The following is a 24,980-nucleotide window of genomic DNA, read 5'->3' as shown; positions in this document are numbered from 1 at the left end:
TTGCAGAAAAGCATGAGGACTGCAGCCTGCTAGGTCTGAAGAGCTCCCGTGCTATGGTTTTCGTGTTGCCTGAAATCCTTGCCCTGCCAGGAACAAAGCGAATCAGCATGTTTCTCACAGTAAATCTTACCTACAGTGATCAGTTCCTTCTCTTGTGTTGCTAAAAGATCTGATAAGGAGAAAATTCCAAGATGTTCTAAATTAAATCACAGCACCTGACAGGAGAGTGAGAGAAAGAGACAGAACTGTTAGTCTGTTAATGGCTGCTAGCCAGATAACAAAAGACTGCTCACATCCATTGCCTATTAGAACTTCGGATTAATTTCCAGGTGGTTATTTCTGCAGATTATTTTAGCCAGGCACCATCAAACTCCAGGAGCCTCTACTTGTTGTTTCCGGATGGCTACCCACAGCCAATCTACAGGAACGAACATTTCTTTGTGTGGACTCTGCTTGTACCCCAGAGCTGGCCCCGTTTACCTTTTCTCACCCCTTTGCCTATAGCTAGTGTAAATTTCTTTCAGATCTTTCTTATCATTCCCCCTTCCCCAACTTGATGTATAAAAATACTTGCAAAGCCCTAGGACAGTGGACATGTTGTCTTTTCTGCTTACCCATGCTGCTTGTGGTTTAGATTCCATTCCCCCAAGACCGGTGTGAACTTTTTGGCTAGCATTTTTGGCTCAATAAAACCTTACTTACAGAAAGACTTTCAGCTGTGGAAGTTAAATTTTTTTGTTCCACAAGTCTATCTGATGTAAATTGAAAGAAAGAATTGATCAACAACACTCTCCATATTCCATTTCTTTTGATTTAGTAAATTACCAGTAGCAGATTTTTTGTGATTGGTTTCAGAAATCATTTTGGATGACACTAGTGTTTCAGAGTCCCATTAGGGATTTATTGTGCTCTAGACCAGTGTTCCTCGAAGTGGTTGGAAACCAGTGCTGGTCTGTAAACTGTTCGTTACTAGTTTACGGTTAAGTCACACTTAAAAACTTGTGTAGCAAGTTTGACATTGTCTCGACATATTCACTGTGTTTTACAAAAGTATTGGCCTACAGTGGATTGGGAAAAACAAAACTGGTTCTTCCCCACAGATGGTCAAGAAGCACTGTTTTAAAGCAAATAGCTATGAGGAAAAAGTACTTTTAAAAAAACCATCTTTCTTTTTACGTTTATTCTCTCTCTCAGGGATTTTGCATTGGAAGACATGGATCTTGCTGCCAATGAGCTCAGCATTTATGACAAACTTTCAGAAACTGTTGATTTGGTGAGACAGACAGGCCACCAATGTGGCATGTCAGAGAAGGCAATTGAAAAATTTATCAGACAGTTGCTGGAAAAGAATGAACCTCAGAGGAGGCCACCCCAGTATCCTCTCCTTATAGCTGTGTATAAGGTAAAATTGTGTTCTGACTTGGAAAAACTTAGATGGAGCCCAGACTCTTTATATTTCTCTTCATATACAACTGTTGACTAATTCCGCCATTGAACCTTGGTTTTTCTGTGAATAAATTGGCCTTGTTTACCATGTGTTACTAGAAAATTTGATTTTTGTTAAATGTCCTAGATAAAATCTGTGTCTTTATATTTAAACTGTACTCGTGTGTATTTTTGAATGGTGGACAGACATATCCCCTGGTCATATCATAGAAGCGTGGTGTGCTTTATAGTCCTCATAATTCTCGAACTTTAAATGCTTTCAGAAGTAAATGTAAATGGCTTATGAAAATGGATTAGTTCTTAAAGCACATTGGAAATAGTAGAAGAAGCCTGTTATTTTCTTGGCATTGAAGTTTTTTTTCCCCCCTGGTTCAATTATTAATGCTTTTCCTATTCCCTCGTAGGTCCTTGCAACCCTGGGATTAATCTTGCTCACTGCCTACTTTGTGATTCAACCTTTTAGCCCTTTACCACCTGAACCAGTGCTTTCTGGAGCTCACACCTGGCGCTCACTCATATATCACATCCGGCTGATGTCCTTGCCCATTACCAAGAAGTATATGCCAGAAAATAAGGGAGTTCCTCTGCATGGGGGTGATGAAGACAGATCCTTTCCAGGTAGAACACTGCATTTACTACTTAAGAGATAACAACTTTCTTGATCTGAAAGGGAATAACATTTATTGACGTCTGATGAGAGAGACTTTTCCTATATTGTCTCATTTAATTCAATCCCTACTAAAACCGTGGGATAGGTTTTATTATCCTCATTTTGCAGATTGAGAAACTAAGGCTCAGAGGGATTAAGAAATTTGCCTGAGAAACACATCTGGTACAGTCAAATTCAAATCCCCTGATTCCAAACACGCGTGGTGATGAGTGTTTTTGTTTATAGGAAGGATTTGAATGTATCTTTTCTACCTTTTTCTCTCCTGTGATCCCTATCCACAATAGATATTTGCATAAATAGCTGTCAGTTTTTTGAAAGCATCTGGGTCCAGCTTGCTTTTAATCAGATCCCTGTTGGCTAAGTTTTTTGTCTAGGTATATCTTGCTTTCAATTTAGTCTTTTCTCTCTGTGTCATAGTGCACTTATTTAGTGCTTCTAAATGCATAATTTTGCCAATAAGTTGAACTTCTGAAACATTTAAATTTGGTCACAGCGTCAGTGGCAGCATAGGAATTCCTAGCCTGACAGACATTTGAAGAGTTTCTTTTGAGAATAGTGGAAGCTGTGGTAAAACTTGCAGTTTACTTTTTGAGAAAGAATAGAGGGATATTTGGGGATTTTAGTTTTTTTGGTGGTGTTAATCTTATTTGCCCATATGAAGGAATATGTAAATTAGTATCACAAATGGATAACAGAACTTTTTGTATAACTGTTCTGAAACCTTTAGGACCCAGTATAACTGTTTAGGAAGTATGTTTTCTCTTCAGCATTGTTTTCAGAAAAATTTACTAATTGAAGCTAAGCTTTATAATTATAATGCCATTCTTTAAGGCAAGACCTAATCAGTTACAAAAAAGCCATCATTTGAATTGGGTCTCCTTTGAAAGTTTTTGTTGCACACTTGAGGAAATCATGGAAAGTTTTCCAAAATTATATCAAAATCGGAGGGATCATCATAAACTCAACCTCATGAGTGGTTTTTTTTTTTTTTTTAATTAGCTCATATATTTAGAGTTTTTAATTTCAAATATAGCTTCCTTTGTTTATTGGGAAGGTGGTTTTAGAAATGTCATTAAAGCTAAAAAAAAAAAAAATGAAGTTTCCAGCTCCTATCAGGAAAGTCCAGAGCATGTGGGAGAAGGAGCCAGGGAAGCTTGTCAGTCAGGCCAGCCTGTGCTGCTTCCTCGGCCGCACCAGTCTCCTTTCCTGCCTTCCCCTCATTGCCTCCATGAAGCGTCTTCTGCCCTTTAGCACATTAGAGAAAGTCAGTGGACCAGGTTGATGGCAGTTTCTTTTTCCCTTGTCTTATAAAGTAAATCTTCACAGACTGTTGAGTTAAGAATAGTCAGTGGACAATGATGGCTCACTTCCTAAACTGGAGTTTGAAAATTCAAGAAACTTTAGAGTCTCATCAACAGACCTGATTTTTTGGTCAACTTCAAATGAGTATTTTGCCTTGCGATGGAAATGAAATGGGTCCTCAGAGCTCAGTTATAAAAAAAGAACATTGGAAGGGTGTGGTTTTATCTCATAAATATCGTTGATTCTATTGAAGTGCTGCTTTTATTTGTAATTTGCATATTGATACACTATATTTTCCTGTGTGTGATGACTCCAGGAAGCTGTAGACATGTAGAGCTAACAGCATTTTGCATTGCATTTGAAAAGAAATTTAAGACTGCATCATAATATAAGGGGTAAATAGAAATATACTGAGGACAGTTAAATATAAGAAGTGAGAACTGCTGGGCCTGTAAAAGAGCCAGAAGAGTAAAAAAATTTGAATTATCATTCCTGATGTCATGGTACCAAAAAAACAACTACCTTTTCCTTGGATTACTTAGCACTACATTCCGCTCCCCAAAGGAAAGCCCTGGAGTATTGTTTCCTTAAGGGCTGGTCTGTCTGGTGTTCCCTGGAGTCATCTGACACTTCTTGCAGTGGTGCCGTAGGAATTTGGAGGGCAATGGGAGCAGGGGTGATATACCAGAGGCACCACCACCTGTGGTGATAGGTTTCCTTCCGACTAATAGTTTTTCCTCTTGACTCCACCCTGGGAACAAAAGGCAACAGAAGTGGGGTTCTTTTTCTAGGTTTCAGCCTTGGGCAGGAAACCCTGCCCCTAAATCCTCTTGAGAATGAAATGATTCTGTAGGGAGTCATGTAAACATTTCTTCCTGCAGCAGAAAATAAATAAGCTGACTCTTATTTAGTACTTATCAGATGCCAGGCCCTGTCCAAAGGACTTTCCATACACTAGCTCATTTAATCTTTACCTTGTGAGGTAGGTTGTGTGTTACACCTATTTTACAGGTGAAGACACTAAGGTGTAATGAGATTAGGTCATTTACCCAAGGTCCCAAGTCTAGTAAGTAATGGAACCATGGTTTGAACCCAGGCGGCCCATCTTCACAGTTTGAGCTCCTAACCTCCTGTGTGAGTAGTTTGTAACTACACAGCACCTGAAGAGTCTAGAGTTAAGATTGATTTGGGAGTTCCACACACACTCTCTCTCAGATCACCAGATGCTTTCTCTCTTCAGCTCCCTAGTCTCTGAAGAAACGAGGTTCTTCCCAGCTGGTAGTGCAAGTCTAAAGATAAACAGTTCTCCAACCTATTGGTCTTTTAGAATTTTCCTGAACTAGTCTTTTTCTAGGCAGTCAGCCCAGCTCATCCTCCTAGTCTGCACCATTATAGGTAATGTTTGACTTAATCCTTTCATTTATTAACCCATAGTTTTCCCTTCACATTAATATTCTAAGTTCTTTTTCCCCCTGGCCTCCTACTTTTATGTCCACTTTGACCTTGCTAGCATCCATCCTCTTGGCTTTCACCCTTCCATGAATCATTGAGTATTAGTGCTTAAAAAAAAAAAGTTTTTAAAAAAGAACTGTTCTAGTACATACCCCCGTTTATAAAGAGGACTTTGAGGACAGGAGAGGTGAAGTAAGTTGCTTACCCAACTAAAGGTGGCAAACTAGTGCTTGAACCTTAAGTTTCTTAATTCTAGTCTATTATTCTTTCCATTATACCACACTTACTGCCTGCTGTCTCTGCCCTCAACCAATCCAGATTCTAGCATATTAGGCTCAATTATTTTGTTTACTTTGGACATTAATAATTTTTAACTATAACACCTATTTATACTGAGGAGGCCTGGGACAGTTCTCAGGTATAATGAGAAGATACACTTCTATACTGCATAATTGAAACTTTATATATCTATGAACTTTCAAGGGAAGGTTGAAGTGGATCTAGGAACGTCATAGAGTTTTAGGAATAGCAGATCATTCATTGACTGAGAACTGAGGACATAATCAGAAATGGAGTCCAGGCCAGTACCCAAAGAGGAAATGCTCAGACCTCAGACAATGCCTTACTCTTTTATTTTCAAATGAGTGAGGCATTCCTTGAGGTGATAACAGCTTTGTCAAGCGCTTACCATATACCAGGCACTGTGCCATGTATTTTCTGTCTTCACAACAGTCACATAACATAGTTACCATTTTTATGTTATTTTCTAAGATGAAGAAACTGATGTGCAAGGGATTGACTAAAGCCTCACATTTAGAGACATTTTTATACAAGGACAACTCATAAAACTAGATGGACTCTGTAGTTTGGAATGGTTCAAATACATTGCTTTCTGAAGGCAAGGCTATTGGCAAAATGATTTTTTGGATTCCTTCCATCCCTACGGTGTATGAAAATGGCTTTGGGCATGCTGGCACTCATGCAGGGAACCTGGCCAAGGATGCCTTCACCATCAAGACTTCACCCCTGCTCATGCCCAGGATGCTAGAAGAGGTGCTAAGAAAAATGAGCTGCTGGAGAGTAGCCTGATTAAATACTGAGCATGCACCAGTAAAAGTCACAGAAACTTTGTCATGGGCTTCACAGGCTTTTCTTGAGTACATTCATAATATAAGAAATCTAATATAAGAAATCATGAAGTTATATTTATTTAATCTCTATTTTGATGGTTTTCCATGTGCAGACTACTCATTTGATTTTTCTTCCCTTGGACTTAACCCTACTGAAAAGTCAAGGTTTCCTTTGTTTGCTCATTCATTCATCGAATGTGTATTGAGACCCTACTGTATGCCAGGCACTATTCTAAAAGCAGTGACTAAAACAGTCTCCCTGCTCTTAGCTTTGTGCCTTTCTTCCCTATCTTTTTTACTCTATTTCCAAATATGGTCATATTCTGAGGTTCCAGAAGGACATGAATTTGGGGGGGACACCTCTATTCAGCCCAGGATACACATTTTTCAGAATTTCATATACCATTCTGGGACTGTTCCATAATTGAACAGTTTCTAGATTTCTTTTTTTTTTTGCTATTATAAAAAAATGCTCCTAGACCTAGGACATTCATATATACATATCTTTATATACATATACTATTATTTCTGTAAGATAGATTCTTGGAAGTAGAATAACTGGGTCAAAGGGCAGGCACATTTTAAATTTTAATAAATACTACCAAATTGTCTTCATAAACTTGCATATGTTGATCATCAACACTGGATATTGTCATTGTTCTGCCAGTTAGAAAACCAAAGAATGGTATCTCATTGTTAGTGGTGTTGGATGTCTTTTCATGTGTTTTATAGGCCATTTATATTTATTTTTCTGTGGATTACTTGTTCATATTCTTTGCCCATTAAAATTTATATCAAATAGGAGTTCATTATGTATTCGAGATATTCTTTGCCTCTTATATGCAAATACTGGTTGAATCTGTCCATTTTTTAAAATTAATTAATTTTTGGCAACATTGGTTTATGAAATCCAGTAATTTAACAATAAGGCATACATATATTGCATTGTGTGTTTACCCCCATAGTTAGATTCTTCTGTCACCACATATTCCATTTTTTTCTTTATGGCTTTTCTTTATCTTGGTTTGTGTCTTGCTTAAGAAGGTTTTTTTGCTCCCAAAATTATAAAAATTATATTTTTCTCTATTTTTAAAATTTTGTTTTATTCATTATAAATTATATCTTTAATTTATCTAGAATTATTTCAGTGTATAGTGAAATGTGGGGATTAAGTTTTATTTTCTTCCAAATAGCCATTTGTCCCAATATCATTTACTGAATCCATCCTTTCTTCAGTGAATTAAGATGAACCATTATCATGAGTTAAATATATATGTACACAGACACACACACATACACACACACATTCTGGATCCATTGCCACATTCTTTATTAAGCTTTTCGTCTGTTCTTTTATAAGAACATGCAGTTAGTTCTCATTATTTGCTGTAGTTATGTTCTGTAAAGTGCTTGCAGACACTGCCTTAGTGAATACTGACCCATTGCCCCTAGGGCAGCGGTCCCCAACCTTTTTGGCACCAGGGACCGGTGTTCCTATGAGAATCCAAGGCCTGATGATCTGAGGTAGAGCTAAGGTGATGATGCTAGTGCTGGGGAGCAGCTGCAAATACAGATGAAACTTCTCTTGCTCACTGCTCACCTGTTGTGCAGCCTGGTTTCTAACAGGCCACAAACCGGTACTATTCTGCAACCCTGCCATAGGGGAAATACAGAGTTAGATTCCTGAGAGCTTCTGGCCACATTATCATCCACTGATCAATACATGACCTTGTTTTATGTATGTTTTTGTTTAAAGGCACTTTATTTATTATATATTATTGATCCATTAACATTGAACTCAGTCACCAGCACTGTAACTCATGCATGAATAAAGTTTATCTAACACATGTTTTTTCTCTGTAAGGCACATCACACCCTTCTTGTACTTAAGGACACTAGATAGTACTTTAGCTCTGTGCTTGGGGGCCATTTAAAAAATTATTATTACAAATTATTTTTTAGAGCAGTTTTAGATTCACAGCAAAATTGAGCAGAAAATGCTAAGAGTTCTCCTATATCCCTTGGTCCTCACACAGACAAAGCCTCCCTTAGGGGCCATTTTAAATAGCAAAATCACCAACAAAAATGCAGAAAATGCGGCACTAAGTAGACAATGAAAAGGACACAAGTTTATAGTATGAGAGGTGAAAAAAAAGGCAAAGTGTGACCTAGTTCCACCTCAGCTGAGATTTGTTGCTCTGCACATCTGTGTATGACTTTGCAAGCACTGGGAGTATTGCTTTGGAGGTTACAAATAAACCTGGGGAAGTAAGTGAATTCATAGATAAAAATGTGAATAATGAGGATTACTGTACTTTTAAAATTATAGTAGCTTTATTAAATGCTACTTTATACCTGGTAAAGCAAGTCCCTCATTTTTTAAAGAATTTATTGTCTATAACTCTTAAAATTCAATAATAGACAAATAACCCAATTAAAAATGGGCAAAAGATTTGAATAGACATTTCTCCAATAAAAGATATAACCAATATGCACATGAAAATATTCTCAACATCATTAGCCATCAAGGAAATGCAAATCAAAACCATGATGAGAAGCCACTTTATACACATAAGGATGGATGTAATAAAAAAGGTAGACAATAAGAAGTGTTGGCAAAGTTGTAGAGAAATTGGAACCCTCATTCATTCCTCATGGGAATGTAAAATAGCACAGCTGCTTTGGAAAACTGGCACTTCCTCAAAAAACATAGAGTTGCCAAATGACCTAGTAATTCCACTCCTAGGTATGTACACAAGAGAACTGAAAACATACTCCCACACAAAAACTTGTATGCAAATGTTCATAGGAGCATTATTCATAGTAGCCCGGAAGTAAAAACCCAAATGTCCAGCAACTTAGGAATAAACAAAATGTAGTATATCCATATAATGGAATATTACTTGGCAATAGGAAGGAATGAAGAACTGATATGCGCTAAAACATGGGTGAACCTTGAAAACAGTCATAGTCTTCTTGTGCCCTGCTTGGACCCTCCAGTGACCCATGAGCTGTCAGAAGTAAGGGTCCTCAGCGCCACCATCTGCCCAGTGTCCATCACATGAGGCTCTTAATATATTCTCTAACTGTCTGTGCCTGAGGAGAGTGGTGTCCATAGAGTTTAAGCAGTGACCATACTTCGTAATTTATTTGTATTACCCAGGAGTTAATTTGGGCAGTGGGTGGGTTTTTGTCTGTTGCTGTTCTCACATGTTTACTCTTCTAGTTGAACTTTAGAATGCAATTGTCACAGCTCCATAACATCCCTTCACCAATAAGAAACTGATAGGACTGTTTCTAAGTTGTATTAAATTTATATGTTTTTGGGTAGACTTGATATCTTTATGATATTTAGTCTTCCATTCCAGGATCATGGTATGATATATTTATTCATGTCTTATTTTTATGTTCTTGAGTAAAATTTTATAGTTTTACCTTGTTAAAAGTTTATTGCTAGTTATTATGAATGAGATCATTTTTCATTTGTTTTTAAAATGATTATGCTGGTGAACACTATTGATGTTTATGTATCTGAATGTCTATATCTAGTAGTATTCTGCCACCTTATTAAATTCTCTTTTTCTTTTTTGATTTTCCTTCACTGGGTTTTCTTCCTCTGCCTATTTTCCAAGGCATCTCTCCCTGGAAATCTCAAGAATATCTAAAGCTCAGAATAAAACTAAAATAAGTTACAGTTAAGTTACAGTTAGTCTTTCCTTAACTTAGGTTCAGAACTGCTTGCTACTAGCCCATGAAGCACCTTGGTATAAATTAAAAGAAGGTGCCCCTTTCTCCTGACAGTTTACTCCTATCCCCTAGAAAAATTGTTATAATTAACTGATGCAGTTAGAACGTGACATATTGCTGCAGAGAAATGTCATAATAAATCTACAGATCTCTGATGTCTTCTGTGTCAGTACCCCCTTAGATGAGGAGCTCTTGATCAATGTCAAGCACACAAACATTTTCGGTATTGTTTAGAACTATAGATTGTGTCATCACTGCCCTTGAAATCATCCCTTTCTTCTCAAGCCCACTGCCTCATTATATTTCACCTCTCATCACAATACAAGCCCCCCTCTCAAAAAAAGGACAAAAGCAAAGTATAACCAGACCTTCCTTTTTCCAGCCTCCCTCTTCCAGGACACTCTAGCCATGACCCAGAATGACCTTCCTGAAGCATCAAGAAACACCTGCTCAAAGGCCTTTGATAGTACCTTGTTTTGTTCCCAGTAGTCATGCCTAAGTGCGTCAAGCCCTAGAAGCCCTTATTACAGTCTTTCTTGGCAGCCGCCATTTTCTCGCCGCCCCCACGCCACACACGCCCCCCACATCCTCTGCTTTCCCCCACCACATTCTGGTACCTTGGTAATTGTTATTGCCTCTCACTCTCAGTTTGCTCATCTATGAAATGAGAATATGAGAATAGTGATGCCTCCTCAATAATTATATGGTAAAAAGTAAACCATACAGCATGTGAAAATGACTAGCATAGGGCCTGGCACTTAGCACATTAGTTCCCTTTCCCCTTCCTTCCCCTCCCTCACAAGTACTTTGGAAACTGAAATGCTGTATAAATATAGCATGTTATGATTCTGTATACTTCATTGTATATCCATTACCCAGAGTTCTTGTATTTTGTCAAGAACTCATCATATTTGGCCTCAGTAAGGAACATTTGAAAATATTTCAGAAGGAAGCAAAGTGTAACTTTGCAGCCTCAGAATGCCACTGAAACAGGTGTCACTAAAGAGATTTTGGGCGCCTGTGGAAGTTTTCATGATAAGCACCGTGGGAGAACAGGCCCTTCTGAAGATAAGGGTATAGCAGTCATCCTCTGGTTGATAATTTGCCCACGGGCCCAGGTGGGTGAGAAGCATAGGTAGCAGCTGCCTCGAGGAAACACAGGTCCTCTCTTCCAGTGGTAGAAGGTGCTTGGAGGGTGCTCAGGAGATATGCTGAGAACTACACAGCCCTTCCCCTGATAGGATTTCGTACACCCTAATACTGCTGCTGTAAGGAAACAAGGAAAAAGTGCTTGCTGCCAACTACAGAAAATGTTTTGTGATTGAGTCAGTTTTCAAGTGTGATTATTGGTTTAAAGAATTGATTTCATTTCAGTCACATTTGGTTCCCTGTTGTCTTTAGTTCCTAGGCTCTCCTTGATTTGGTTTCCATTGGGTTTTAATCAGAAACCATCTGGTGAAACATTCTGGATTCAAATTAGAGTTTATCACAAACACATATCTCAGAGAACACACATTAAACAGAGTGGAACAAAAAGCAGACAGAAATCTTGCAATAACATAAACAGAATAGTGTCAGAGGGAAGGACTCTGCTTCTACAGAGCCAACTCCTCAGAGAAGGACCAACCAGGGAAAGGTGTCAGGGAGCCAACTAACACTCATATCAAGGTCTGGGTGGGGCATTCTCATTTCTGACCAACCTGCAGTCCTTGCTGGTAGAAACCTTGGTTAGTTGCCTCTACCCGCTTCTGAGCAGGGATAGAGCGCCATCTAATGGGCAGATACAGTTCACTTTATTCCAAAGATGGACCCCTGAAAAGTCCTGTTTCCTTTCCTTCTTTTCTCTCTGCACCCTTTTCTCACCCTCCTTCCCAGAGTCATGCCAGCTTCCATTTGGACTTGTGAACCAAGGGTCTAGGCACACATGCAGAGTACTGGAGAAGACATGCAGTGGGTCTCATCACTGATGGTGGGACCCCCCCTTTCTGCCTGCCCCTCCCGCCATGGCTGTAGATGGTTCAGACGTGTAGGTCACAAGTTAGAAAACAGTGGAAGAACTAAATCTCCAGCCCCATGGCACTGAGTTATCTTCTCCAGCTGTTTAATTTTGTTGATTTAACATATTAAAAGATATATTCCATAAAGTGTGGAAGAGTATCCAGAGAGAAGTACCTCTCCTTGTTACTCTTGAGCCCTAGGCCCTCTGTTCCCTCTTCAGAGGCTACTTATTTCATATGTACCTTTTCACTGTTAGCTTTTAAAATTACTATTGTCACTGTTAGCTTTTAAAATTACTATTATTATCTTTCCTTTACTTCATTGCTGGGGCTACTGGATTTACTTGCTGTGTTCTTGTATCTGCTTTCTCCATATCCCTTCCTCTCTCAGACTTTGACCCCTGGTGGACAAATGATCGTGAGCAGAATGAGTCAGACCCCATCCCTGCCAACTGCACTGGTTGTGCCCAGAAATTACCCCTCAAAGTAATGCTTCTGGAAGATACCCCGAAGAAATTTGAGGGACTCCATCCTCTGGTGATCAAGGTGAGCAAGAAGCCCGATTCTCCCACGGACCAGTTGCCCATGTAATGAATAGAAAGCATCAAGCTCTATGACATTCCTGACAAGTAATTTTGTGTTTTGTTTTGCTTTGTTTTTGGCCTTGTCCAGACAGAGCAGCCCCTGTTGTCTGAGGAGCTTCAGCATTTTTTGTGCCAGTACCCTGAGGCAACAGAAGGCTTCACGGAAGGGTTTTTCGCAAAGTGGTGGCGCTGCTTTCCTGACCGGTGGTTCCCATTTTCTTATCCATGGTGAGTGTGAAAAGGAGCGCTAGTCTGCGTGTAGAAAGGGGGCAGACCAAATGTCAAAACATCGATGGCTACCACTGAGACCCTACTATGCCCAGCACCGTAAGCAGCCTACAAGTAATACAGCCTACAAGTCAAATGATACTCAGGAGGTCACTGTGGAAAAACCAGTGAGATGTGTCAAGAAGGGCACTGTCATGGGTGGACAGTAAGATTGCCTAATAGAATCATAATTTATTTCTATGTATGTGTTTAGCATTTGTGTTTATGCAGAGTGGGTCCTGAGCGTTGAGGTCTAATGGGAGAGCCTGAAGAATAAAATAAAAACATCATTTCCCAGCACTCATTTGTGCCTTGTGCTTAGTGTCTGTTGCTCAGTGGTGACGCTCATAATTCCTCTGGGAAGTAGGAATTATCATTGTCATTTTTCAGGTCAGAAAAGTGGGAATCAGGTTAGGTACCTTGCTTAAAGTCACCCAGCCAAGACAAACCCAGGTCTGTTTCCCCGTTCCTTCCTGTGTCCTATAAAACATGGACTGTTTCTTGGGGTGTTCTCTAGAAAGAAAAGGAAATTAAAATTCCAAAAGAGAATTAAAATTGCTTTTTCAAGCTTTTCATTGTATAATTACTCAATGTTCTGCCTTTAAATTTGCTGTTTATGTGCATGATCAAGCTAGTTAGGCTTCCCCATCCACACCCCTCACTGCACGCCACTCTGCCTCAGAAGAAGGTTCACGATTTTTGCCCCTTCTTCCTCTTTTTGTCTCTTCTCCCACTTGGCTTGTGAGTACTTCAGTCTCTTTTCCAAGAAAGAATGAATGGATTGTTTCTTTCCTTCCTCTATATGTTGTTTTAGCTGGATTTTATAAACACTCCACCCACACGGACAAATTCATGGCTGTAGAGTTTGTGTGCATGTACATGTTACAATTAATTGATTTGGCATGACTATTCTTCATGGACCTAATACTTAAGATATTGTCCTGATATTTTTCCCTCTTTACCCACCGCCCACAATTTTCCCATCCTTGATTAGCTCTGTTAGTAATGGAGGCTGGCTTGCCCAGTTTAATTACTTTTTTCTTTCAAATTTTTACAGGAGAAGACCTCTGAACAAATCACACATTTTACGTGAGCTTTTTCCTGTTTTCACCTACCTGCCATTTCCAGAAGATGCCTCCTTAAAAAAGTGCTTCCTTCTTCAACCAGAACCAATTGTGGGGAGTAAGGTAGAAAATTTTGAGAGGACTTAGATCTGGAGTTTTTCTCATTTGGGACCTGGGCTAATGTCATAATCAAGGCCTTCCCTGCACATCAACTTAGAGGGTGAATTGAAAAGACACCTTCATAATCTAAAGTTCTCTCCTCCTCTTACTAGTCAGATATGCAGTGGCCTGCCCTTTTACAAAGACATGCTTACAGAAAATCTAGTTACCTTGCAGATCTACCTCCAGCAGGCTACTTTTCTGCATTAAAGTATGTAGAATCCTGAAATTTGAAGGGACATGAGCATGCAGTTAGTCTGACTTCTCTACCTCAAAGTAGAAAGCAGGCAAACTATAAATGAATAGTCCAATAACTCATTTTGTAGATAAGGAAATTAAATGACTTACCCAAGGACACAGCAAGTTAATGGGAGGGCTCTCCCCACCCCTGTTCCCGCGTTGGCTTTCCCCAGAAATAAAACGAGGAGCTTCAGGTAGAGAATTGGAAAAGCAGAACGCTTGGGAGCCTGGAGAAGTTTGGAGACAAAAGGTTGACAGGCAGGCAGCCCAGTTTGGGTGGCCACACTTCTCGCCTCAGTCAGTGGCTAAGTCCCCAGAGCCTGCATTTACCCCACTGTGGCCAGTGTACGAGGCAAAGCTGTTCTGTGTTTGTTTCTGTTTACTTTTCTCTGAATTGCTCTTTTGTTGAGTCTCATTCCCGAGGAAGATTTTTGAGCTTGGATTGTTTTGGAAGAATTAAAAGGATGAATTTTCCTTTTTTAAAAAAATTTCCAAAACTGCGACTTCTACCAACTCTGAGTTGTCTTCAACCTCCTGATACTATTGGCTCCAAATTTGCTGAATCGTGTTAAAGGAATTTAAAAGCCTAGGAAAACAATCATTTTGTTTAGAAGTAAGAATTTCTGTCTGCCAGCAGTAGGGTGGAGGTGCTGGGCTCTTGCCTCGGATTTTAAAGGAGTTTATCCTGCTGTCCCCAGCTAAAACTCAGGGCTCTAGGGGCTCTAGTATGATTTCATCTTCATAATTGTGATACAATTCTGGGTGAGGGCCTTAATCTTGGTTTTCCCATTTGAATCTGAAATTAATTTCACCAGCCTGCCTAACAGGGACATCAAGGAGCCTAGCCAAAGGGATAAATACAGAGTTACTTAGACTCCTGTCAAAGTCATTTTGTTGTGGTTCTCAGAGATGTTTTGGGAAGGGGAGTGGCCCAATAGGCAAAAATCCTGAGAGTCTGGGTTCTTGGAGCATCTGTTCCCCACCCTGGCCCAAGCTCTTCTTTCTCCACAGCCTTGTTACTCCACCCTGTTGTCCATGTCCCTGGGCCCCGGACCCTTTTAAAGTCACATGTCTGGAGGCCCAGGATGCAAAAGACAGCCTTGGGATAGAAGATATGAAGTGGGGATTGGATTGTTGAGAGGCACTGGGGGAAGTGGTAAGGGCTCCAAGGCCCACTTTCCCAACTCCACAGTGTTGCCTGGGGCTGGCGTGCTCCCTCCTGTTGTCTGTTTCTTCCCTCCTGGGTGTGGAGGAACATGATGCCGCCACCTCGCAGGCTTATATGAAAAAGAGATACAACCACTTTGTTTTGGTCTTCTGGGATTTTTTTCAAGACTATAGATGTAAGTGCTTCTGGTGTCACTACCAATCAGTTGTAGGCCAATTCAAGATACTAGTTAGTCTTCCCTAGTCCTCCTCCTATCACTGCAGCAACAATTGAAATAGCTCTAGTGTTGCCATGGAAATAGAGTCATGACCAGGACAAATGGGAGCAACGGAGAGACCAGGGCTGGGAACAGGAAAAGATGGGGCCAAAACCCAAGACAGGCCCCAGGTGGTGAAGAGAAAACCAAGACAAGGTCCAGGGAGTCGGATTTCTGACCCCCTACTTTTTATAAATGAAGGGTTTCCCAAAAGGGCAGGGGTTGGGACGGAAGGCCCTAGGGACTTCGCTCTCTCTAGGTAGAAAGAGAAGCCTCAGCAAGATCAACCTCTTTGTTTATCCCTACTCCCTGCCTCACCCCAACCCCAGGGTTCACAACTCTGCCTGGCACACAGCAGGTTGCACTTCATGTCTGTTGGTAGCAGTAGTATTCCCTCAGAAGTGCAGTAGTTGCCTGTGCAGGTGCATATCCTGATTGTCTCTTTAGTTTTCAAAATCAAGGCCAATCTTACTGTCATTAGCTTTTAATCAGTAGCATGACATCTACTTACCTAAGTCTTGCCAGAAAGTATAAACTTGAACTTGCTGCTATTCAAGTCTCATAAAAACCCTGGCAGCAAGAAAGAATATTCCATGGAACATTTCCCAAAGGATGTGTAGAGCATCTATTTCTCTAAAAGTCTGGATCAGACCAGACCCTCAGAAGATTTCATGCTTGGACCACCATGTGTTGGCCTTTGCTAGGCTTTTGTTAAATTGCAATTAGATACTACCCTTTGACATACTTAGACGCTGTGGCTAGAAACAGTTGGGAATCATGAAGCTCATGCTGTTTCTGCTATAGTGCTGTTATTGAAGATGTCACTAAATCACACAAGGTCCCATTAGGAGAAGCCATTAAAAGAGATTTTACCCTAGTCTCAGTACTGGGAGATACCATGCTTTGGAGAAACTAGTTCGTTCTTGTCTTTTGGACATAATTGTGAATTGTGTTTTTCTGTTTTCCTTTTTGCTTAGGCTGCTAGGAAACTCAGAGCTGTATTTATGTGGATTTTTGTCTCTTGATCTCCCATGCCCCTGGGTTTTATTTTGTTTTCTCCCCCCATTCCCCCTTTTTTACCTTCAGATGCGTAGGATGCATGATCTTTTTACCATTGGCAGCGGTGAGGCCATGTTGCAGCTCATCCCTCCCTTCCAGTGCCGAAGACACTGCCATTCCGTGGCAATACCACTAGAGCCAGGGGATATCGGTAGGTGGGGCCCCGGGAGGGCAAGGTCAGTCACAGGATCTTTTTCATCTTTAACTCAAAAAATGTTGAGTTCACAAAGGTTCAATTGAGTAGAGTAAAAAAAATCGCATTTTTTTAAATGAACAGGGTCAAGATTTATGCTTAGATGGGACTAATGAGAAAATGTAGCAGAAATAAATGTTTTGTTGTGTATACATTTAGAAGGCATGTGTCCATTGGTCTTAGAAATTTCAAGTTAGAAGGGATTATGGAAAATATTTAGAGCAACCCTTTATTTTATAGATTAGAGTGAGACCCAGAGAGGAGAGACGACCATCCCAAGGCCCTACCATCAGTTAGGCAAAGCATCAAGTTTTAAGTGTCTTGTTTAACAGAGTCAAGCCAGGGGAGGTACGAGTCCAGATTCGAGGAAACCCTTTCTTTGTCCATTTTGCTAATAAAACAATGCAAGCAATATGTAAGGGCAACAGCCACACAAGGAAATATTACCTTCTGCGTGGGTCCAATAGCCAAGTCACAGCCTCACGGTCATGACTCACCCTTGGCTCCATGATTTTCCAACTGTGACTTGTTCTGTGCATTCTAAAAATTTGTTCCAGACAAAGAGGTTTAAATCAAATGCTGTCGGTAGCAATCAGTTTGACTGTAGTTTTCTTGGCAGAAGCAAATAAATCAGCAAGCGTCATCATTGCCCTCCTCGTTTTTCCCCACCTCACAAAACCAAGGGGAGGTCTGGAGCTCAGACTGGTTTTCTAATTGATTTCTTTTAATTTACCTATTCAGAAAATCTCAATTCCTAGAAACCTCTCACCTCATTTGGAGGAGGGATGCAGACTGTGCCAAGGTTTGGCTGAGTTATATAACTTTTTTTTCAATTTAGAAATGAACGAATAAAAATGCACAAATTAAGCATTAACTTATAATGGAGCTCAGCTGGCCTGGCCCTTCAGATTTACTTCAAAAAGAAGAGTCTTGTGTAGAAATTGTTCTGACCCTTCCATGAGGTGTGACTACTGCACAAGTCTGTATGACATTTGGGTTGGGAGTGTGTAGTTGTGCTTGAAAAAGTTTCTGTCTTATGTTCTGCAAATGGCTGACAGTTCAGACAACTGCAGAAATGCCTTAGTTATACAAATTCCAGGTTTCCAGCTCCCACAAGCATCTAGAATGCCAATTATAGAATTCGGGAAAATGAAAAATATGGGTGACTGGCAGTGATCAAAGAAGCTTTGGCCATCAGAGTCCAGTGGGGGCAGTCCAGAGCAGTCTAAAATCCAAAGCCTGGTACCTGCCATGCTGAGTTGGCTGGTCTGCTGACCAGAGGGAAAGGAGCCCTATGGTTGACAGTGCCCATGAAAGGCCAGCCACATGACAGGAATGTGGAGAAGGGATGGGAGATGGAAGAGAACAAGAGGAAGAGGGCAAGTCTTGAAGAAAAGGAGAGGGGTAGGGAATGGTGGGGAGAACAGTGGGCGCCTGAAGCAGTGGCAGGAATAGAAGCGATGGCTGCAGCTGCCACGTTGCAAATGAGGACAGGAGAGCAGACCCTGATAGTGGAGAAGAAGAATTCAATGGTTGTAGGACAGATGGCTGCTCAAGCACCTCAGGGACCCTTAAGAATGCCTATTTGACAAGCAAATTCTGTGTTTTTCAACAAAATAAGCATTGTCCTATGAAGGTTGCGGGGACGGGGACAGGGTTACAGACTACCAGAAAACCTGATGGGAGGTGTTTTCAAGAATGACATAGGGGTCAGGTGCTGGTGAGTCCGCACATCTGCCAGGATTATATAGTCACTGATTATAGTGACCTTTTTTGAGTCACCATGTAGAGGTTACATTTTATTCAGTGCTCTCTGTTTAAAGATGAGTAGGGTACATAATACTCTAGAAAATTTTCCATCAGATTATTGAAGTGTTAAAGTTTTTAAAGTTTTTAAATTTACCTTCCTAGCCCACTCAAATTAATGTAGGCCAGTGTTTCCTAAAAAGTTCTTCAGGTCATTCTTGACCCCTGGGGTGGGAACAGGGACCCCTCGGAAAGGTCTGTGACAAATAGGACTCCTTGGGTCAGTTGACTTTGGGAAATGCCTGTCTTGTCGATATATAGTGCACTTTAGTGTACAAAAGTTTCCAAAAACTAGCGTTTCTCAAACTTACTTGACCACGGAACCTGTTATTCTCGGACAGTTTTACAGGGTGCTGCTACTGTCTGCAGAACACAATTTAAGAAACACTGGTTTAGGTTAATCTGGATGTTCTGTAATGAGGCCATATTGTAAATAACCTCAGGGGACTTGGGTGGGAGTCCCACTCCCCCTCAGAACTCCTCTTGTCTTCTTGCTGAAAAAGATGAGATCAGTGTGAGAATTGATGCCCAACACCAGCCTCATCTAGATCATACTGCCTTTGTTAAGCCTGCTGAGTTGTAATTCACAATTACCCAGATGAGGGGAGGTGAAGCGCTTTGGTTCAAAGTGGCTCCTGGCGGATGTCAGGTTACAGTGAGATCTGATAGTAACTGGGAATATTTATGCCCAGAAGAGCTAAAAGACCTTGAGAGCAAGATTTGCCTGACTCTGCAGGCATGCCCCGAGGGCAGCTTCAGCAGACCTGCCTTGCTCATGCCCACAGGTGTGCCCAGCCCCTGACATTAACATGCTTTCCTGTTGCTGTTTCTCTTCAAGGCTATGCTGGTGCCACCCACTGGAAGGTCTACATTATAGCCAGAGGGGTCCAGCCTTTGGTCATCTGTGATGCAACCACCCTCTCAGTACTATAAGAAACAGAACTGTGTGGAGGAACAGCTTTTAGAGCCGAAGACCAGATTGAAAGGAGGAAATAAAAACAAAAACAATGAAACACTTTCCAGGGACTGTTTACTTAGTTACCTGCCCTGTGCATGTCTTTGTGAGCCAGCTGTATGCTGGAGGTGATGACCAGAGCCAGCCAGACTCTTCCAGCCGCGCTGCTTGGCCAGGACTTTGCCAATACCTGTCTGAGAGAGACTGGGCTCTTCCAGGTCTTTTGGCACCACAGCCATGAGGCTGCCCTTCAGGCAGGAAACAGGATTGGTGCCTTCCCTCACTTACATGATCCCCTCTGCTGGCTCCCTGGCCACAGAGAGGGCAGCCAACAGGTTCTGACTTCAGAGCCATCCTTTACCAGATGGCTTGTGTGTCCTGTCTTCCTGACCACACCAACTTGTACTTTTTTAGGAAAGCCATGGCTGATTAAAGAAGCCATTGCAGTTTCCCAAGCAGAACGGAGTCTAGAACCAGTGAAAAAAGATCAGATAACCTCAAATTGCTTTCAAGATGTACACTTCTTTCCCAGAGTCCATGGCTCTTAGAGTCTCAGCGATGCCAGACTGGAGTCTGATTGTAATTGAAATGGTCATTTCTAAATACTTTTCTCCATTTTATCAGGTTTTTCTGCACTTGCCCCATCCCCCACCCATAACTCCTTCCCTTTTCCCTTACTTATCCAGGTGGTTTCTCAGCAGTTGGGCTTCTGGAGCCCTCTCCTTTGGCTGAGCCAGAGCCCTTTACTGCTGAGGCAGCACCATTCCTGTCAACTGTGTTACTTTTACCAAGTGTCTTCAGAGGGGGATGAGTTAGAGTGCTGGCCTGGGGAGAGGGCGCCTCCCCAGGTTTGATCTTTAGGGTCTGACTTTCTGCTGGGAAGATGTTTTACAGATGTGTCAAGCTGATGTTGTAATGTGGTTGGGGAAGGAACTCCAGATCCAAAGTGTTTGCCAGCTGGGTGTGCGACTAAAATGATCTTCCTCTTTGTACTGGGAAACAAGGTGAGGTAGTTTTATTCTTTGTAATAATATAAGCTATATCCTTTTGATTGGATAATTCACTGTGCTCATTGTTTCCTGTAAGTGCTTTTAGTATGTATTAATCAAACAGTGTAAAAGGACACTCTTTTCTTGTTTCTTTTTCTTTATTATTCTTTTATTAACTGCTAGATATCTGGTCTCTCATCATGCTATTAACAAGATGAAGGAAGACAAACCACTCTGTGGCCCCTGATTCTGAATGGCAGAAATCAAATGGGTACAGGAGGCGTCTCTGTCAGGGTCAGGGACCAGAGGCAGGCAGTGGTGAGGGAAGTGGGTGTGACTCCTTGCGGGGTCCTCTTCATCCTCAGCGGTGCCGCTGTACCTGTCCCAAGGCCCTCTTTCTCTGTATGTCTCATGAGCAGCAGTGGGGCACTCGAACTGCCTGTTTGTGGGCTTCCAAAGGACAGTCAGGGTTCACAGAGCTTTTAGTGGAAACATTCAGAGCCTCCTCCATGGGCTTAGATGAAACTAAGATGAAGTGTACCTGAGGGAATTTTTTCTTAAAAGAATCAACGTCTTGTGTTGATAAATGAGGAAAACCAAAACTTTTTGTACATATAAAAGTCATGCTTGCTAAACAGTTATGATTTAAGAGGTTTTAACTCAGAGGGATCATTTAGAGGCCAGCTTTGTGCAAGCTTTTCAAGCATTTGCCATGTCCTCCTTATCCCTGCCGCACATGGGGAGGAAGGATTATATGGAAACAAGTTCTTTAGAGGCCTCTCTGCGTTTTCCTAAATTTGACTCTTTGGGTTAAGAAAAGGGAGGCTTCCTTAGGAGCAAAACAACTGTTTTGATGATTGAGATTTCTGTTTCATTTTTATGAATTAGCGTGTGTTCCTTCCCCATTTCACTCCTGCCCTTTATACCTTAAATGTTCATAAAATACCCACTTCAGCTCAAAACTTTGGAAACTAAGAAACCCTCGCACATGTGGGTGTTTGGAGGCATTCCCTGGAAGTCCCCTCAGCCCCTGAGCTGTAAGCAGTTCAACAAAGACTGGTATGGCAGCAGATAAGTAGAGACTTTTGTGCACGTACCACTCGTTTTACTTAAAATCAGTCCAGTTCAGAATTGAATATACATTTTTTTTTTTAGCAAACATTCTCCATACAGGGTTTTCTGCTCTTAATTACTGGATACATGGAAGTAATTCGTCTTCTTCTCAAGGCAATTCTGATAAGCCGAATCTACCACTGAAAGTCCTGCAGAAGTGGCTTGGGATTTTTAACCAGTCCCTTTCTAGTCACCCAAGGCTTTGTGTGGGAGTCCTGCGGGATTTCCCCAGCTCACCTTGCTCTCAGCCCCTCCACGGAAGCACATGACCCAGTGTAGCGAAGAGATTCATTAGTGAGGAAAGGTCGTGGGGCATGGTGGGATCACCTAACCAACTCCCGCCTCCACCACCACAATAAGAGCAAAACTGCAGGCTCTAAAAAGAGGGACTTGCTCAGGAGTTTGTTTAGTGTTTACTAAGTAAGAGGTGACATGTGACCTCCACACATGGGTTAGGTTCACTTCCTTATAAGTTCCCAGAGCAAAGACTGGTATCCCTGGAAATCAGCCCTTTGGGAAGAAAGGCTGCTTCTGCACCAGTGTGAAGCATTTATGTCTAGATGTCCGGAGGTCTTGGGAATCAAGTATTAGCACTTGTTCTGGCTTCTGAAAAGAGGCAGACTTTATCCTTTCCCTACTCCCAATTTTTTTAGAGAAGAGAGAAATTGCATAATAATGGTTTATGAAAACAATCTACCTATTTGGTGATATGTAAAACAATCTATGAAATTAGCAGATTTGGGCTCATTTTTTAAGAGAAAGGAATAACAACATTTGTGTAGTCCACGATCTCCTTTAATCTTTACTCAGTCCTGTTAAGTAGGTATCATCCTCATTTTACGGGTAAAGAAACTAGGGCTTAGAACAGTTAACTGCTGTTAGGTAAGTAGTTGGTTCTGTAGCATATTATTGTCCTGCCTCAGCATAGTGCGGTGCCCAAGAACGAAAATGGTTTACTTGATTCAAGGGAGCCCTCTTTGGGGTAGGAGAACCTAGACACAGGTCAGCAAAGCAGAAACTCTTCAAGATTTGTTTTTAAAACTGTTTTGGACAGAAATGGAGGAGGAGAGATTCTAACCAGATGACTTTTATAAAAAGCCTTCATTTTTCCCTCATTTGAAAATTCTTTGAGTGAATGTGCCTGGAACAGAATTGTGTCCAGCCATTTTCCTGTCATTCCATGTTTCCAGATGTGTGAGCAGAAGAGGGAGTCTGCCCAATTCCAGTTGTGGGTCCCTTTGGAGTTTACATCACTTGTTTTTCAGTTCTCAGTTTTCTGTTCTCTTCCAAAATCCAGCATAGGCCTCAGTGTAGGAATAATTATTTTAATATGAAATCTCAAGTTCCTTAGCTGCAGGTGATGGCCTCAGCCATTTTAATATAGCCCAGATGAGAGTTTGCTCATTAACCAATGGCTTCCATAGTGAACATTGAAAACTCCAAAGCAGATGTTTGTTTCTCATCTAATCCTTGCCCTGCAGGAGAAGGCCAGGTTTTAGGAGAAAGAGTGAAAGCCGCATGTCTGGTTCCTTGGGCAGAGGTGATCTTGTCTACCTTTTGAGAATCAGTTGTTGAACAGAAGAGTCTTTTAAACATTTGAGTTCTCTTAGTTGTGGAGGAGAAATTCTCCTGAGTTCTATACTCATTAACTCTCAGTCATGACCCATCACCCACTAAAATTGGTTGACAGAAGGGAGTGCCAGAGATGAGCTTTGAAACAGTAAGTTAGCTTGAGATCCTCTCCATGTTTGGACCTGTGCATATCGTGTACAGAACCTATCCATGTCAGGGCCAGGGAGTTAAGAAGGTGAGGTGCTTATAGAGATAACTCTGTAGCAAATGAAAAATAGGAGGCTCTGGGAATGTGCTGTGTCACCGGCGGCATGTGTATCCCCAGATGCCTCACCCCCAGCCTCCCAGTACCCAACAGCTTCTACAAAAGCATCTCAGAAGATAGGCAGGTGCTCTCCCCCTCATGCGCTATGTGCAAGTCTACCTACCCTGGACACAATGTAGCTTTAAATGCTGACCTTGATGAGAAAGCCTTCCGCCGGCTTATCTATTGTCCCGGTCTCTTAGTGTCTGGTTGCCCCTCCCTGCATAATTTAAGCATTAGAGCTAAATAATCTGTCATTTTCCTTTCTCTGGAGACATGAAATGTCCAGACATTTTCAGAATAGTGGAGAAGAGAAATGTTACATAATTCCAAGGGGAGGCTTGGTACTGTCCAGACATAGTGGGGCCGGCCTGGAGACCGTTCCTCTTGCACTTAGTGCGTCTGTCACTCAGAGTCAGCCAGCATCAATCCAAGAGTAAGCCACAGCTGCAAGCACCCGTGCAAAGAAAGGAAACCAATTTAGTTTTGAGTTTTAAACAAATTGGGGAGTCCGGATATCTGCTTTGTGCCAGTTTTAACTTGCTCTCCTCACAAGGACTCTGGGTTGGATGAGGTCATCCTGTGAAGCCACCTTAACTCACAACTTGGCAGTGTCCCAGTCTTCAGACTTAAACCCCTCAGAGCACTTGTGACCTTTTCAGAAACAGCAGTCACTTATCTGTGAGAATTGGTGACAGGATCAGACAGACACACAGCATTCCCAGAGAAGCCCCAGTCTCATCATAGCCAATTTTCCCTCCAAACTTCTTTCTGTAGTTTCGCCCTCAGAAAAATGCTGGCTGCAGTGTTTTTTCCCTCTCCCTCCTGCAGGAAGGTCAGTCACAGGCTGAGGGAGAAGACTGGAGAGGCAGAGGTAAGCCAGGAACTCTGCTCAGCCTCTTCCCTGCTGTCAGGGTGAGCAGCCAGACAGCTGCAGTTCATCTTCAGGGAACCGGAGTGGTGGGCCTGGATGGTCCCAGTAATCGAAGGAAGACAGACATCTGTCCCAACTGCTCTTGCTCTAAACGGTCTAAGCTGGTCTAAGCTGTTCATGTGTGTTCAGTGCAGAATATTGACAGTAACTTAATGTACTGCAAACTTGTAAAGACTTCCACCGTGTAAAGAATGTATGTAAATTAAAGTTTTATGTAATGAAAGTTTTTACATTTTGCAATTAAAATGTGTATGTTGGTTGATAACTTTGCTATAGTTGGTGTCATTTTTTTTCCAGTGAAAAGTTTTTGTATTTAGAATTAGCCAGCTGGATTCAGTTTAGATGATCCCAATTTTGTTGGCAACATCCAAAGCATCTTAGTTGGGAGCCAGGGGAACATATGCCTCTTCTCTCCATCACGCTGGATCGGGGTGTCGACTTTGGCCACGTCAATGTCAAAGAGCTTCTTCACAGCCGTTTGATCTGGTGCTTTTTGGCCTTGACATCCACAGTGAACATGAGTGTATTGTTGTCTTTCATCTTCTTCATGGCTGAGTCAGTAGTCGGGGGGAA

General features: G+C 41.5%; 1 protein-coding gene across 5 annotated transcripts in view; it reads left to right on the top strand.

Annotated features, from left to right (window-relative positions):
• The window catches only part of CUNH6orf89 (chromosome unknown C6orf89 homolog), a 33,639-nt gene extending 8,967 nt beyond the window's left edge, over positions 1–24,672 (top strand). For 4 of the 5 annotated variants that reach the window (XM_039856354.1, XM_039856352.1, XM_039856355.1 and 1 more), the window contains 7 exons: positions 1,195–1,402; positions 1,851–2,064; positions 12,136–12,290; positions 12,417–12,556; positions 13,653–13,782; positions 16,569–16,692; positions 19,379–24,672. In XM_039856354.1, coding sequence (XP_039712288.1) covers positions 1,195–1,402; positions 1,851–2,064; positions 12,136–12,290; positions 12,417–12,556; positions 13,653–13,782; positions 16,569–16,692; positions 19,379–19,473 — 1,066 coding nt within the window. In that variant the 3' untranslated portion in view covers positions 19,474–24,672. The remainder of the gene's footprint in view (positions 1–1,194; positions 1,403–1,850; positions 2,065–12,135; positions 12,291–12,416; positions 12,557–13,652; positions 13,783–16,568; positions 16,693–19,378) is intronic. The other variant, XR_005651442.1, reaches the window with a different exon arrangement.
• Positions 24,673–24,980: the final 308 nt, after the last annotated feature.

Source organism: Pteropus medius, unplaced genomic scaffold, assembly GCF_902729225.1.
Source record: "Pteropus medius unplaced genomic scaffold, Ma_sr-lr_union100, whole genome shotgun sequence".
NCBI classification, from domain to species: domain Eukaryota; kingdom Metazoa; phylum Chordata; class Mammalia; order Chiroptera; family Pteropodidae; genus Pteropus; species Pteropus medius.
The sequence above is the reverse complement of the archived record's forward strand: the minus strand, read 5'-3'. Positions and strand labels throughout refer to the sequence as shown.